General features: G+C 55.1%; 1 protein-coding gene across 8 annotated transcripts in view; it reads left to right on the forward strand.

The window, feature by feature from the left end:
- Positions 1–266: 266 nt before the first annotated feature.
- The window catches only part of TFDP1 (transcription factor Dp-1), a 57,897-nt gene continuing 41,488 nt past the window's right edge, over positions 267–16,675 (forward strand). For 2 of the 8 annotated variants that reach the window (XM_054447091.2, XM_063650678.1), the window contains exons 1-2: positions 267–468; positions 1,515–1,590. In XM_054447091.2, coding sequence (XP_054303066.1) covers positions 1,579–1,590 — 12 coding nt within the window. In that variant the 5' untranslated portion in view covers positions 267–468; positions 1,515–1,578. Of the gene's footprint in view, positions 617–694; positions 877–948; positions 1,167–1,514; positions 1,591–16,675 lie in introns of those variants that run through there. The other 6 variants (XM_063650677.1, XM_054447088.2, XM_063650676.1 and 3 more) reach the window with 6 other exon arrangements.

Raw genomic sequence — 16,675 nt, forward strand, 5'->3', positions numbered from 1 at the left:
TCTTGCACACAGCCGGCCCCGTTCCCCCACGTGCACACACCAGCCCCCACTCCCCCACATGCACACACACTCGTGCACATAGCCGGCCCCGCTCTCCCATGTGCACACACACTCTTGCACACAGCCGGCCACCTCTCTCTCCGGACACACACCGTCACAGGCGCGCACAAACACAGCCCCTTAGCCTCCGAGCGCACGCCGCGCGCGCGCACTGCCCGTCCCGGTGCAGGCCCGGGCTCCATCTCCGCACGCGCACGCGCACACACGGACACGCGCGCACAGCCCCTCCCCACTCTCCCAGGGCGCGCAGCACTGGCGGGAGGAGCAGGAGACCGAGGAGCAGCAGAAGAGGAGGAGGAGGGCGCCGAAGGCGCGAAAAGGCGCGCAGGCGCGCTGCGCGGAGCGGGCCCGCCGCCGCCCACGTCACCGCGCCGCGCGCACGTCACGCCGGCCCGACGCTCGGCCAGGGTGAGCCCCGCGTCCCGGCGCCGCTCGGCCCAGGGCAGGGACCCCGCCACGGCCGGGACCGCCCGGCCCGGCCCCAGCCCGCGCCTCCTCGCGCCCCGCACCGCGCCCTCTCCGCGTCCCCGCCCGCGCGGCCGGACCGGGCAGCCAGGTGCGGGCGGGCAGGGGATGCCGCGGGAGCCGCGGGCGGGAGCCGGGGGTGCGGGCGGGACCCCCGGCCACCCTATCCCGTGCCCCGGCCGCGTGTAGGCGCCGCGCGGCCCCGACCCGCGGCCTCCGCGCCCTGCGCGCTCCTGTGCCTCGGGGACCCCGCGCGCTCGGCGCTGGTGGGGGCTCCCCAGGTGACCGCGGGGCGGGGGTCCCGGGCCCGGCCCTCCCGGCCGACAGCAGCGTCCGCGCCCCGTGCTGGAGGTGGGGCCGGGGCCGGGGCCGGGGCCGGGGCCGGGGCTGGGGCCAGGGTCGGCCGGAGCGCGCAGGGCGGGGGAGGGGAGGCCGCCCCACGGCAGCCCGCGGGGACCCGGTTCCGGCGCGCGCGGGAGGCGCCTCGTGCGGAGGCGGCCCGAGGCCTAGTGACAGGCGCGCGGCGCGGACCCCGGAAGCCCACCTGTCAGAGTTACTGGTCAGCCGGGCGGGCGCCGCTGGGGTCTGGGGTGGACGCTGCGAGCCTGCACGTTGCGCCGGGACCCCGGGGCTGCGCCCAGGTGGGTGGGGGGGCACCCCCCTGCAGCGGCGGGAGGGAGGCGCTGCGCCCTGGCTGCCGGGGCTCGGCCCCACCCTCGGCCGCTGGGCGGGCCGTCGGGGACCTGGGGGTCGTGGTGGTGACCCTGCGGGCCCGCGGGCCACTTTTCCGCAGGGGGCATTTCCGTCTGGCGAGGCGACTTAAAATTCTGAGTGTGGGAGTCGGTTTGGCCAGCCCGGCTCTCAGGATGGAGGGTGCCTTTGGGAAGGAAGGTCCACGTTTCCTTTGAGATGTGTTATTTTTTAAACTTCTTTTTTCATTCTTACTTATTTCTTGTTTTTCCTTTTTTTTTTTTTTTTTTTTTTACCAGAAAAATCATTTTTCTTCTCTGGGAAGGTGAACATTTGTAGCACTGATTTCCCGGATCTGGTAACATGGCAAAAGATGTAAGTATGTTTGCTTCATGCTGCACACGAATGTTTGCCTCGCACTAAATTCTTTGTAGTTCTCTGCCTTTATTTCAGAATGACAACATGTAAGCTACAGTAGTGTTTATTTTCAGACTTTTAAAGCGTCTGAAGCGGAATGAAGGTGAAAGATGGAAGGATCTGATCTCTGAAGCTGCGGTCACCACCCGCAAGTTGTGGCCTTGGATACCACACTGTGCAGTTGGGTGGTGATGGGGTGGTGCCTTCTGACTTTTTCCTTATCTTTACCGACTGTGTTAATTGATAATTTTGAATAAACGCCTTAATTAAATTGAGGTGGAGGGTGTTGCAGCACCGCAGCGAATCCTGCATTTCTTGGGGGGCTTCCACATGAGACACTGGACGGGGGCCAGGCCCAGGGCTCAGGCTGTAGCCACCTGCTGGCACCTGTCTTCCTACAGAGGAAGTTAATTCCACCTGGGTGGACCAAGAGCTAAGTACTTGTTTTGGCCACTTTTTTTCTCAGAAGGATGAGATTTCGTGATTTATGAAATCTGGTAAAAAATGCTACTTAGCCTGCTTTGCAGTTGTCATGAAACTATAGAAATTTTGAAAATTTTTTAAACTTGCATGGGGGAAAGAGGCTTTTAAGGCCAGAAATTTAGTCTATTTTATTGGTGTGCGGTTCTTTACCGTGCTTGGTTATGTCAGTCACTGAAACACCTGATTCTTTAGTGTTTCCCACCGTGCATCGCTCTGTAACTGAGTGAAAGGGGCTGTTGATGTGTTTACCTACTTAGCGCACAGAGTTGGAAAGAGTCCGCACATGCTGCCTCTGCCTGAGATACATCTGTAGCGAAAATGCATCCAGAGTGTGGAGCCCTCTCCATTGGCGCAGAGGTTTCAGTGGTCCCTGCGAGGCCTTTTGGGGTGTCTGCCCTCCCTGACCTGCGACCAGGCATGTCACATGGCATCCCTGCCTTCAAGCACTGGGGTCTGCTTTAGAGAGGGTGTATGAGCACCCAGGTGGACCCAATGTGGGTTTTTGAAGTCATATCAAAACCCCACCCCAGTGGGTGTGCTGCGAGGCTACTTTTATCCTCTCCACTGTGCTTGTCCGTACCATGCCCTGACCTCATGCGGGCATGCACTCAGAATGCCAGATGTGGGCACGTGCTCAGCACGCAGCCATGTTCATTACATCTCCTCACGGTGAGGAGCTGGGCCCAGGGCCTCGGTTAGAGCACGCTTCTGGTGTTGTGTGGTTTCCTGTGTGGTTTCTTCAGATGGTTCTCAAACATGCTTTGATACATAATGGATGGTGTCTCCGGGGCCCTCTTTCATTCCCCCTTGATTTCACTGGCACTGTCTGTGAGCAGCATGTAGTGTGAGGCTGGGGGTGGGGGGCATGCAGAAAGGTGGTGGGGCTCTGCAGGACCCTGACTGCTCCATCCAGTGTGGGCACTTGAGACGCAGCATTTGTCAGGGGCTGCATAGGCACAGGGTCTGGGGGCTCACCTTGCACTCGGGGTTGTGATCTGAGTTGGGGGTTGGTGCTGGGAGGAGAGTAGGATTCTACAGCTGGTGAGGCCTTCCCTGCTCAAAGCCTGGGAGTGGTCAGGAGTGTTGGGTCTGGCTGGAAAGTGAGGTTGTGAACAAGTCAAGGAATTTGATGTTTTCGCTAGCTCTTTTTTTTTTTTTGAGACAGTCTCACTCTGCCTCCCAAGCTGGAGTGCAGTGGTGCGATCTTGGCTCACTGCAACCTCTGCCTCCTGGGTTTAAGCAGTCCTCCCGCCTCAGCCTCCCGAGAAGCTAGGATTACAGGCATGTGCCACCATGCCTGGCAAATTTTTTTGTATTTTTAGTAGAGATGGGGTTTCACCATGTTGCCCAGGCTGGGCTCGAGCTCCTGACCTCAACAATCCACCCGCCTTACAGGCGTGAGCTACCGCGCCCGGCCTAGCTAACTCTTTTAAGTACAAGTGTGACATTTGAGTTTTGAAAAGATGATGTTGGCAGCTTTTGCAGAAGGGAACATCGATAACCAGTTAGGTGTTTTTTCTTTTTGAGACGGAGTTTTGCTCGTTGCCCAGGCTAGAGTGCAATGGTGCGACCTCGGCTCACTGTGACCTTGGCCTCCTGGGTTCAAGCAATTCTCCTCCTCAGCCTCCTGAATAGCTGGGATTACAGGCGCGCCACCACACCCAGCTAATTTTTTATTAGTAGACATGGGGTTTCACCATGTTGGCCAGGCTTGTCTTGAACTCTTGACCTCAGGGGATCCACCCACCTTGGCCTCCCAAAGTGCTGGGATTACAGGCGTGAGCCACTGTGCCCAGCCCACCAGTTAGGTTTTTAAAAGCACTGGTACTGCAGTAAAACCACAGGTGTATGTCAAAAGCCCTTATGCTGGGGGAAAGCTGTGCCACTTGGGTTGAAGGAGGCAGGCCTCCAGCTTCTAAGTGCCCTGGGGCCTCTAGAGGGCCATGAGGGACCACAGGATGCAGGGACCTGGAGCTAGGCCCTGGTAGTCACCATGGAGGAGGAGAAACAAGGACACCCAAGACCTGAGGCTGGAAGGTTCTGGAGAGAACACGAGAAAAACAACTCCGGAGCTTCCAACCTCAAGTAGGGCACAGGGAGACAAGCAGGTGGGAAAAGGCCACAAATGGCTCCATGTGAGTGAGGGGCAGAAAGAAGAGGATGAGGTCAGTCCTCTGGGGGTGTCATCTTTGAACAGCAGTTGACAGGCAGTGGGTGTGAAGGTCTCCATGGCAAGGAGCTACACACGAGGGAGGAGAGAGGTACTCTGAAAAGTTTGCAGAGTGGGTAGGAAATGACTGTGGAGCAGTGAGGAGAGTGATCAGTGATGGTGCAGTAGGTAGAGAGTGAGTGGTGGTGGACTTGATGGAGAGTGAGTGTGGTGGTGCTGGAGTGGGTGGAGAGAGAGTGGTGATGGTGTTGTGGGTGGAGAGTGAGTGGTGATGGTGTTGCAGGTGGAGTGTGGTGGTTCTGGAGTGGGTAGAGAGTGAGTGGTGGTGGTGTGAGTGGAGAGTGGTGGTGGTGGAGTGGTGGAGAGTGAGTGGTGATGGTAGATTGGATGGAGAGTGAGTGGTGATAGTAGATTGGATGGAGAGTGAGTGGTGATAGTAGATTGAATGGAAAGTGAGTGGTGGTAGGACTGGGAGAGAGAGTGGTGATGGTGTTGTGGGTGGAGAGTGAGTGGTGATGGTGGAGTTGGTAGTGAGTGTGGTGATGGTGTTGTGGGTGGAGAGTGAGTGATGGTAGTGTTGTGGGTGGAGAGAGTGATGATGGTGGTAGACTGGAGGAGAGTGGGTGTGGTGATGGTGTGGGTGGAGAGTGAGTGGTGATGGTGGAGTTGGTAGAGAGTGAGTGGTGATGGTGTTGTGGGTGGAGAGTGAGTGTGGTGATGGTGTTGTGGGTGGAGAGTGAGTGTGGTGATGGTGTGGGTGAAGAGTGAGTGATGATGGTGGTGGACTGGAGGAGAGTGGGTGTGGTGATGGTGTGGGTGGAGAGTGAGTGGTGATGGTGGAGTTGGTAGAGAGTGAGTGGTGATGGTGTTGTGGGTGGAGAGTGAGTGATGATGGTGGTAGACTGGAGGAGAGTGGGTGTGGTGATGGTGTTGTGGGTGGAGAGTGAGTGGTGGTGCTGGAGTGGGTGATGTAGGGTCACAAGAGGAGGAAACAGCCTAGAAGGTGGCTGCCTTTGATGTTCCTTGAGTGGGCCCAGCTGGAGAAATGGTGAGAAGGATTAGGTTTCTGCTCTCTTGCTCAGGGACTTTTTATTTTATTGTACTTATTTGAATTAAAATGGTAAATTCAAGTGGAATATTTCTGTTTATACTCTGTTAAGTGGGAGAATGTGGAGAACAGGAGTCAGCTGCCATACGGCCACCTGGCTGGCGCCGGGAACCTGAGGCCTGGTCTTGCCCAGCAGGAGTGCTGGCATAGCATGGGTCACTTACAGAAATCTATGATCAAGATTATGGGCTGCTCTTGGCAATTTGGGGAGGATTTCGTTGCTGTGGGGACTGTCTGTTTCCATGCCTGGCCCACCCGGCCTGTGATAGCCTCAGGTGCAGTCCTGTCTTAAGTTTGGAGACACCCTGGGAGGTCCGTACAGACTCTTTGAGTTTCTGAACTGTCCTTGGAACATCTCAGGCCCTCCGCCTCAGGCCCTAGAGAGGCTGTCCTCTAGTTCCTGAGCAGGGTGGCTGTCACCTGCGGATCTGTGGGCTCCTGTTGCAGGTACCGGTGGTGCTCGGAACCGTCCTCAGATTCAGTCTTGGAAGGTGCTTTGGCGCATCCTGTGGAGTCGGACAGGCCCTTGTCACGAGTCAGTCCAGCTGCAGGGGCTCAAGTTGTTCTAGAGCTGGGCTGGCAGGGCCCTTGGGTGAGGGAGTGTGGCTTGGCAGTGGCATCTCGGCCTGCGGCCAACTTTCCTGCCTGCCCAGGCAGCATGACCCTTGGTGGGATCAGGCAGAGCTGTGCCTCTCCCCTCCCCACCTCGGAAGATCCTGCCGTCACACACGATTGTCCAGTGTCATGAAGGTTTGTAAGTGGGAAGGCGGGCAGATGATGAATTCATCAAACGTTACAGGGATGCTTTTGCTGTGAGACTTTGGGATGTAGCCCGTGTGGGGCTGTTCCTGGGGTTCTGTTTGCCTCTCCAAGCTCCTCCTGCCATTGGTAAAGATGCAGGGAATCTGAACTCGCTCTTGGGCTGTGCGGGGACTTGGACCTGGTCAGCTCCCTGTGCAGAGAACGTGGCTGTGGACGTCACTGCCCGGCATTCACGTGCCTTGGTTGTGAAAGCCATTCTGTGGGTGCCTGTTTGTGTCCTGTGAATTTATGGGGAAATCCTGGAATTGAGAGCTGGGGACCAAGAGAACTGTGTGCGTCCCACCATGGAGGCGTTTGAGTGATGCTGTCACGAGGCCCTGCTAATGCCAAGAGGGGACCAATGAGCTGCTCTAAGGGTCTACCACCAGGTGTCCTTTTACAGACCTGGACGGTGAAGTTCAGGCCTGAAGAGGTGAAGGTGAACCTGATGCAGCAACAAACTGCTTTTTCCTTCAGTGCTTGAAGAAGTGAATTCTGGGAACAGGATTCAGCGACTCAGGCCTTCTTTTGTCCTCATAAAGAAACAACTTTACATTTGAGGTTAAGAAGGTTGTCAGTTTAGCCCCTTCAGGTTTAAGCGTTGAAGTCTATGATGACGTGCTTGTTTTTACAACAGTCTTTTCATATTTCAGGATTTTTTTTTCTACATAGGATGAGGTTAGAGAAACTCTGAAGGGATATTAAAAATTAGAAAATTATAGGTTGGGCCGGGTGCAGTGGCTCACGCCTGTAATCCCAGCACTTTGGGAGGCCGAGGCGGGTGGATCACAAGGTCAGGAGATTGAGACCATCCTGGCTAACAGGGTGAAACCCCTTCTCCACTAAAAATACAAAAAATTAGCCAGGCGTGGTGGTGGGCGCCTGTAGTCCCAGCTACTGGGGAGGCTGAGGCAGGAGAATGGCGTGAACTCGGGAGGCAGAGCTTGCAGGGAGCGGAGATTGCGCCACTGCACTCCAGCCTGGGCGACAGGGCGAGACTCCGTCTCAAAAAAAAAAAAAAAAAGAAAAAAAAAGAAATTATAGGTTAATTAAAAGTTTTGGCCCTGCTGGGCACAGTGGCTCACACCTGTAATCCCGGAGGCTGAGGCAGGTAGATCACCTGAGTTCAGGAGTTTGAGACCAGTCTGGCCAACATAGCAAAACCCCGTCTCTACTAAACATACAGAAATTAGCCGGGCGTGGTGGCGGGCGCCTGTAATCCCAGCTACTCGTGAGGCTGAGGAGGAGAATCGCTTGAACCTGGGAGGCGGAGGTTGCAGTGAGCTGAGATCACGCCATTGCACTCCAGCCTGGGTGACAAGCAAGACTTCATCTCAAAAAAAAAAAAAAAGAAAAAAGTTTTGCCCCTAAAACATGCTTTAAAAGAGGTATTATAGGAACATCTGGTATAAAATTCAAAAAATAAAAAAAGGACATCTTTTTTCTTACATAATCAGCTCTTTGTTAGCTCTTTACTTTTGGTATTTGGAAGAAATCTCTGGAGCTCGTTGTGTAAGAATTAGAAACCTCACCTTTGGTGCACAGCTTGATTTGCAGTAGAACTGTTAGGTGCTCTTTAGGGGATGTTAAAAACTTTTCACTCTTGGTATTTACATTAAAAAATATTTTGTTGTAGAACAATTAGAAAATCCAGATTTGCAGTTGATATTTAGCTTGAATTACAGTGTGGCTTTCTGCTGTTTGCCATAAGAGACTAGGTTTGTCAAGTTTTGCTCAGAGGAGGCCTGGCAGCAGCAGGTGGCTTAGACTACGTGTGGGGATGGATCTGCGAGGGGAAGGGCAGGTGTCAGCGCTGGCTGAATTAGAGGCTGAATTAGGTGATCCCTCATCCCCGAGGCGTCTTACTCAGATGATTCTGGTTGTTCGGGTACTGGCCATGCACTGCTGTCTGTATCTTTGTGCATAGCCCAGGCCTGGAAAAGTGTCCGCCCTTTGTACCTTTTTCCTGGCTGGGTGAGATTCCCGCAGCATCCCAACTCTGCTTCAGGGCTCCTGTGAGGACAGGGACTATGGCTTTTAAGTTGTCGCGCAGTTCATGGGCGCTATTCACATGTGCTGCAGGTAATTTTGAGACTCAAGGATGAAGAGTTGTATCTGCCTCTTCCCGTTAGTCTTTTATGTGAATCCTGTTTGTTTGTTTGTTTGTTTTGAGACGGAGTTTCGTTCTTGTTGCCCAGGCTGGAGTGCAATGGCGCGATCTTGGCTCACCGCAACCTCTGCCTCCCGGGTTCAAGCAATTCTCCGACCTCAGCCTCCCAAGTAGCTGGGATTACAGGCATGCACCACCATACCCTGCTAATTTTTTGTATTTTTAGTAGAGACAGGGTTTTTTCATGTTGGTCAGGCTGGTCTCGAACTCCTGACCTCAGATGATCCGCCCGCCTCGGCCTCCCAGAGTGCTGGGATTCCAGGCATGAGCCACCACACCTGGCCATAAATCCTGGTTTTATATGGTCCAGTTTCTAAGGGATTCTGGTCTGATGAATGAAACCCTTGTGTGTCCCCTGTGGCTTTGAGATACAGTATCTTTTAACACAGGTGCTTGCCCTGTGCACCCTGGTCTCCTGTTCATTAACATCACGTCACTGGGGTCTGAGGAAAAGAGACAGTGTTATCCGCTTCAGTGGATGGGGAAGCAGGAGAGGGTCAGAAACCTGAATGGGTCAGCCCAGAATCCAGCATTGCCAACACGTCCCTGGCCCTCCCCTCCTGACCAGGTGACAGGTGTGGCGTATGCTGGTCCTCAGCCCTGCCCAGGAGACAGTTGTGGTGTCTATGGATCCTCAGCCCTGCCCAGGTGACAGGTATGGTGTGTGCTGGTCCTCAGCTGTGCCCAGGAGACAGTTGTGTGCACGGGTCCTCAGCCCTGCCCAGGTGACAGGTGTGGTGTCTGTGGGTCCTCAGCCCTGCCCAGGTGACAGGTGTGGTGTCTGTGGGTCCTCAGCCCTGCCCAGGTGACAGGTGTGCTGTGTGCTGGTCCTCAGCCCTGCCCAGGTGACAGATGTGCTGTGTGCAGGTCCTCAGCCATGCCCAGGTGACACGTGTGCTGTGCACGGGTCCTCAGCTATACCCAGGTGTCAGGTGTGGTGCGTGCAGGTCCTCAGCCCTGCCCAGGTGACAGGTGTGGTGTGCGCGGATCCTCAGCCCTGCCCAGATGACAGATGTCCTGTGCACAAATCCTCAGCCGTGCCCAGGTGACAGGTGTGCTGTGCATGAATCGTCAGCCCTGCCCAGGTGGCAGGTGTGGTGTGCGTGGGTCTTCAGCCCTGCCCAGGTGACAGGTGTGCTGTGTGCTGATCCTCAGCCCTGCCCAGGTGACAGGTGTCCTGTGCGCGGATCCTCAGCCCTGCCCAGGTGACAGGTGTGCTGTGCACAAATCCTCAGCCCTGCCTAGGTGACAGATGTCCTGTGTGCAAATCCTCAGCCCTGCCCAGGTGACAGGTGTGCTGTGTGTGGGTCCTCAGCCCTGCCCAGGTGACAGGTGTGCTGTGTGCTGGTCCTCACCCTGCCCAGGTGACAAGTGTGCTGTGTGTGGGTCCTCAGCCCTGCCCAGGTGACAGGTGTGCTATGTGCTGGTCCTCACCCTGCCCAGGTGACAGGTGTGGTGTGTGCGGGTCCTCAGCACTGCCCAGGTGACAGGTGTGGTGTACGTGGGTCCTCAGCCCTGCCCAGGTGACAGGTGTGGTGTGTGTGGGTCCTCAGCCGTGCCCAGGTGACAGGTGTGGTGTGCACGGGTCCTCAGCCCTGCACAGGTGACAGGCGTGTTGTGTGTGGGTCCTCAGCTGTGCCCAGGTGACAGGTGTGGTGTGCGCGGGTCCTCAGCCCTGCACAGGTGACAGGTGTGCTGTGTGCGGGTCCTCAGCCCTGCCCAGGTGACAGGTGTGCTGTGTGCTGGTCCTCAGCCATGCCCAGGTGACAGGTGTGGTGTGCGCGGGTCCTCAGCCCTGCACAGGTGACAGGTGTGTTGTGTGTGGGTCCTCAGCCACGCCCAGGTGACACGTGTGCTGTGCACGGGTCCTCAGCTATACCCAGGTGTCAGGTGTGGTGCGTGCAGGTCCTCAGCCCTGCCCAGGTGACAGGTGTGGTGTGCGCGGATCCTCAGCCCTGCCCAGATGACAGATGTCCTGTGCACAAATCCTCAGCCGTGCCCAGGTGACAGGTGTGCTGTGCATGAATCGTCAGCCCTGCCCAGGTGACAGGTGTGGTGTGTGTGGGTCCTCAGCCCTGCCCAGGTGACAGGCGTGCTGTGTGCTGATCCTCAGCCCTGCCCAGGTGACAGGTGTCCTGTGCGCGGATCCTCAGCCCTGCCCAGGTGACAGGTGTCCTGTGCGCGGATCCTCAGCCCTGCCCAGGTGACAGGTGTGCTGTGCACAAATCCTCAGCCCTGCCCAGGTGACAGATGTCTTGTGTGCAAATCCTCAGCCCTGCCCAGGTGACAGGTGTGCTGTGTGTGGGTCCTCAGCCCTGCCCAGGTGACAGGTGTGCTGTGTGCTGGTCCTCACCCTGCCCAGGTGACAGGTGTGGTGTGTGTGGTTCCTCACCCTGCCCAGGTGACAGGTGTGGTGTGTGCAGGTCCTCAGCACTGCCCAGGTGACAGGTGTGGTGTACGTGGGTCCTCAGCCCTGCCCAGGTGACAGGTGTGGTGTGTGTGGGTCCTCAGCCCTGCACAGGTGACAGGTGTGTTGTGTGTGGGTCCTCAGCCATGCCCAGGTGACAGGTGTGGTGTGCGCGGGTCCTCAGCCCTGCACAGGTGACAGGTGTGCTGTGTGCGGGTCCTCAGCCCTGCACAGGTGACAGGTGTGCTGTGTGCGGGTCCTCAGCCCTGCCCAGGTGACAGGTGTGCTGTGTGCTGGTCCTCAGCCCTGCCCAGGTGACAGGTGTGGTGTGTGCGGGTCCTCAACTGTGCCCAGGTGACAGGTGTGCTGTGTGCGGGTCCTCAGCCCTGCCCAGGTGACAGGTGTGCCCTGTGCGGGTCCTCAGCCCTGCCCAGGTGACAGATGTGGTGTACACGGGTCCTCAGCCATGCCCAGGTGACAGCTGTGTGCATGGGTCCTCACCCTGTCCAGGTGGCAGGTGTGCTGTGTGTGGGTCCTCACCCTGCCCAGGTGACAGGTGTGGTGTGCGTGAGTCCTCAGCCCTGCCCAGGTGACAGGTGTCCTGTGTGCTGGTCCTCAGCTGTGCCCAGGCTTGGGCTGTGGGTGCCGCCCGTTCCTAGTGGACATGGAATCCTTGTGTTACTGAGTGACCTGTGTGTGCTGGTTGCTGCACCAGCGGGCTTTTCTGTCGCAGTTGCTTTTTAATTGTATCCATTAAGTAGACTTTCCACAAGAAAAGAATATGACTTACTAAAAAAAGTTCAAATAATATTTCTTCTGATTATAAGAGTAATCTTAGTTGCAGAAAATTTGGAAAAATTCTAGGAAAGCAAAAAGAAGAAAATGAAGTCACGTTAATATGTGAGCTGAATTGTTAGGGTTTCATAGCATATGCCTGTTGGATTTCTATTTAGCCGTGTGTAATAAAGGCAGCTTTTCCAAGATGGGAATGTACTGTACCTTCTGTTTCTAATCTTTTCACCTCAGTATATTGTCAGTGTTTTCTCTGGTCAGTTATGTTTTTCTACCATGTTTTTAAGCAGGTGTACATTTTTGGTACGTTGGGGAGTCGTAGATGGTCAGTTACTGAAAAAGTGGGTTAACGTGGGAGATAATTAAAAAAAAGATGCTGTACCTAAACACTTCATTTTACATTCAAACAGATGTGCATCTGGTCCCCAAATCTCTTGGCTCTGGACTGAACGCCCCTTCTTGGAGAGTGGGCCACCCCTCAAGCCACGCCCACCATACTGGGTTTTGATTTCTGTAGACTGAATGGAGAACATAAAAGACATCTCAGGACACGGAGTGCAGCCTCCTGGGTTGTTTGCAGTTTTCCCAGGATGCTGATAACAGTGCTGCTGGTATAGAGGGGTGTCTGGAATGAGCAAGGCTGAGTCTGAGACACATGTGGATCTGTCCGAGAGAGTCCTGTCGGCCTGGCACTTTACAGGAGAGGCGGTGGAGTTAGGAGCGCTCTTCCTGCTGTAGGGATGTGTCTCAGTAATTACCCACTCCCCTGTGGTTGGGGATTCTAGTGGTTTCCAGTTAAATCTTCCCAAATTTGCACAAATCCAGGATGAGTCTTAGGATGAACTCCTGGAGGTGAAATTGCCTGTGTGCGTGCATGTCTGTGAGTGCAGACGCTGGTCTTTTCAGGTCGCTTTCAGCACAGTGTGAGGTGTAGCCGTCAGGCTTTTTAGCTGCTGTGTAGTCACTTACTTCCTCTCCTTGAAAGTATTAGTGGCGGCCGGTCGCGGAAGCTCACACCTGTAATCCCAGCACTTTGGGAGGCCGAGGCGGGCGGATCACGAGGTCAGGATATCGAAACCCATCCTGGCTAACACGGTGAAACCCCGTCTCTACTAAAAATACAAAAAATTAGCCGAGCGTGGTGGTGGGCGCCTGTAGTGCCAGTTACTCGGGAGGCTGAGGCAGGAGAATGGTGGAAACCCAGGAGGCGGAGCTTGCAGTGAGCCGAGATCGCGCCACTGCACTCCAGCCTGGGTGACAGAGTGAGACTCTGTCTCAAAAAAAAAAAAAAGAGAAAGTATTAATGGCTCAGAGTAATTTGTATGGGACTTATTTTAGACTCTACTATTTCTTTTGCCGTTAAGAAAAATCAGGGCTTGAATGAAAATATCTCATGTCACCACTATTGATAGAACCTGAATTATATTTTGCAGGGAAGCAGGATGAAGAGGGAGATGACCGTGGTGGGAGTTCAGCCTCTGACTTTGTTTTCATGCCTGAGTTTGAGGTCGTACGTCTTACCCAGTTATTGACTCTTGGAGGCCATTCCTGCTTTAGGGCATCCTTTGACTCCCGGAGTCATTTTTAAGCTTAGAGGCCTTATCTGGAACGATGCAGCATGGAGGACAGATGTCTGCCTCGGTGTCATCCCGGTAGCCCGAGTTGAGCTGGCTATGGATGAGGGGTTCCTCTTGCTTCGGGAGATCCTGGGTGTCCCCTCCCCCAGTATGGCCAGGTTGGGGAGGAGGAGCACACATTCGACAGCTCACGGGGTGTGCAGCCACAGAACTGGAAACCTGGTCTGTAGGCTCCGTGTCTGGGAGCTCTTCAGGCCGGCGGTGGAGCCGGCTAGCCATGATGACTTTTGCCTGGACTTAACCTCTTTTTCCTCTAACAAATGGAAAAGCAGTTCCCATTGGAGTGGCCAGACCAAATCCTATTCTGGGGCGGAAGGGGATGAAGGTGGTCAGCATCGAGGTTGATCTTGATGCCAGTTCATGTCCTCAGCATCTGTCCCCCATCCCAGGCTGTGGTTCCAGTGGCATTTATCACACGTGGACGCTGATCTGGAAGCCCTGCTTCGTGTTTTTGGCCATTTGTTCCCTGGAGCCCTGTTTTTGCTCACTGTTGAGACAGAAAGCCTGCTGGTGAGGAGGATGTGCGTCCCCTCACCCCAGCCTGTCCTGAGCTTGCCTCACTGTGCGTCCTTGTGGGTGGGCATCAAACCCCACACCTGAGTCTGCTGCGGCTCTGGTGCCTGCCCGGCGCCATTGTCAGGGTGGGTGTCCTGGGCCCTCTGGACACCCCCTGGTTGCTGCTCCGTTCTGACCCCAGGCCACCCTGGAGGAGGGTTTCTGAGAGTGCCGGTGGCTCACTCTGTCCTTGGATGACTTGGTTTTTATTAAAATGGAAATGTAAATTCTTTCTAAAAGGGAAAAGAGTATAATGTAAAAACTTTTCCAGAAGAGAAATTAGATTAACATATTGTTATTTTTAAAGTTAGCTGATATGATAAATAAATAGATGAATAGAGATAGTCTCTACCTCCCACAGGCTGGCGGTATACTCGGGCGAGGGCTATGGGGCGGCTCTTCCCTGAGGCCCCAGGCCTGGACCCCGTCACGCTGTCTGGCAGCGTGTGTTGCATTTCCCTTGGGAGGATTTTCCCACCAGAACCTGTGTGATGTGTTGTGGAGGAAGCTGTGTGAGGCAGGGGTCCCGGGGCCTGCACGGCTGGACTTTGCTAGCCCTGCGACCTCAGGTGGGGACTCCTGGCCTCTGTGTGCTCGCCTGTCCCACGTGGGTGGCCAGCCGCCCTCCCTACCTTTCAGTGAGGGAGAAAGGAGGGCATCAGCTGCTTGCCGCGTCCTGGCTGAACTTGGATGGATTCAAAAGAGTGAACATAAGGCTTTGACGAAATTAGGAGCACCTCATAGGCCTGGGCGCTGTGTAAGACCTCCTCCCAGCCACGAGGGGCTAATCTGATCAGAGCTGGAGGGACGGCCATTGCCGTGTGCCCAGTTTGAGGGCTCTGAGCTCAGGAGCATCCAGACACGCTGAGGACTCTGCGGCCCCTGCCCCTGCCCCTGTCCCAGTGTTGCACAGAGGGGCCCTGGCTTTCCCTGGGCACTGTTTAGAATGATTGAGGGGGTGGCGGGTGGCCAGAAACGGGAGAGGTGGAGTCTCCGAGGCATCAGGCCTCCCCTGCAGGCTGTGGCTTCCAGGAGGGCTGCGGGCATGAGGTGTTCAAACACAGCAGTGACTTCATAAGAAAAGGGAGTGGAGCCACCGACATTTCAGGTGAGTCGTCGTCAAGAGTGCGGAATCCAGCTGTGTTGGGAGCCACTGGCTGGTGCCTGGCCAAGTTCCCGTCTGGTCCCTCTACTCCCCACCACACCAGCCCTGGAAAACCGAGCCTGCCAGGTTCATACCGCACAACCCAGTGCAGCCAGCCCGAAAGACAGCGGGAGGCAGGATGCAAGCACTTGTTTAACGGCTGTGGAACTGATGTATGGGTTTTCCAGGCAGTTTTGCATTTGTGCCTGTTGTAGACTAGAGCATCATTTGGTGTTTTTCTGCTGGAAAAGCAGGCTTTAGAGTGGTGGCTGAAAGTCTGGTTATAGATTATATAGATTAGAGCAGCCTCTCTTGGGAGAGGGATGCAGCGTCTCCTGGGAGAGGGATGCTGGGTGCCTGCCTTCCAGGTGTCCGCTCATGAGTGGATGGGCCCCACTGTCTGTGCCTGCTGGGGCTTCAGAATCCACTGGTTTCCTGAAGGTTCTGGTGCCCCCAAGCACAGCCCCACCTCCCTAATCTGCCCTCCTGTGACTCGCATTGTATGTGAACTTACCTCCTCGCTCTTCAGCTTCCCCTGCCTGATGGCTCCAGGCTGTCCCCTGAGGACCTGGGGTTCGTGTTGCCCTCCTGGGTGGAGTCTGCGTCCCCCTTTCCTGGTCATTTAAGTTGCGTGGGGCCGGGAGGAGGTGTTCTCTGCCCCTGCGTGGCTCGCACTGTGGTTCTGTGGCTGCTGTCCCTCTGTCCGCTTGGGGTTGCCAGCTTCCTCTGACTCTTTCTTAGGGTGATGTTCGGCCCCACCCTCGCCTGCAGCTCGTCACCTCTGGGTGGATCTCGTTAGGTGTGCGGCTTTTCCCTTAGTTTAGAAAATGAAATCGCCTTATTGCTTTGTTCAATTATGAAAATGGAAAGTTTATTTAAAAACGTAGGGTGCAGAAAGGTGTCAGAAAGTAAGCAGTCATCTGAAATGACAGTCACGGGGCTCTGCTGTTAAGGCTTTTTGGTGATTGTTTCTGGGGATAACCTAGATGTGTGTGTTTAAATACACATGTACAGTATGGAATTTTAAATAAATGAACTCACATGTTTTGTTCACTGCTATTTTTTACTCAACAGTTTGTTCTAGGTTTCTTTTTTCACATCAGTAAACATAAGCAGAGATAATTCTAAAAAGTTTGTGGAACGTTTCAGACACACACAAAGGAGAGAGGTTTTGCTGGTGCCTCATCCCTGTCACGGACCTGGGTGACTCCCTGCCGGGCCAGGGTGATCATTAAGTAGTTACTAAATATTCTGGCATGTGTCTGTCAGAGATAGTCATTCACTCTTATTGTCACATTGGCAGCATTTAGATTTCTCAAGTTGTCTCAAATTTGGAAAGTTTGTTTGCATTGGAGCCTCGCCCCCTCCAGGCTGCTGGAGTCTGGTCTCGCTGATGCGCCCTCACTTACTCTACCCTGTTGATGCACTACCCTGGCTGAATGTTCATCCTTCGAAACCCTCAAAGTTGTTGGGTGTTGGGGCCTTTGGGAGTGACTAGGATTGAGTGAGGGCATGCGGGTGTAGCCTCCCCTGCCCCGTTGGATCAGTGTCCTTATAGCCAGTCCCCAGGGCGAGCCTGCCCTTTTCCCACCTTGTGAGGCCCAAGGAGGAGATAGTAGGTGCAGCCTGGAAGCTGGCTCTGCCCTGACCTCCGGCTTCCACATCCAGGACTATGAGAGAGAATCCTTGCACTTAACCACGAGAGAGAACCCAGGACCGCGAGAGAGAACCCAGGACCGCGAGAGAGAACCCAGGACCGCGAGAGAGAACCCAGGA

The sequence above is a fragment of the Pongo pygmaeus genome, chromosome 14, assembly GCF_028885625.2.
Source record: "Pongo pygmaeus isolate AG05252 chromosome 14, NHGRI_mPonPyg2-v2.0_pri, whole genome shotgun sequence".
In the NCBI taxonomy this organism is placed as follows: domain Eukaryota; kingdom Metazoa; phylum Chordata; class Mammalia; order Primates; family Hominidae; genus Pongo; species Pongo pygmaeus.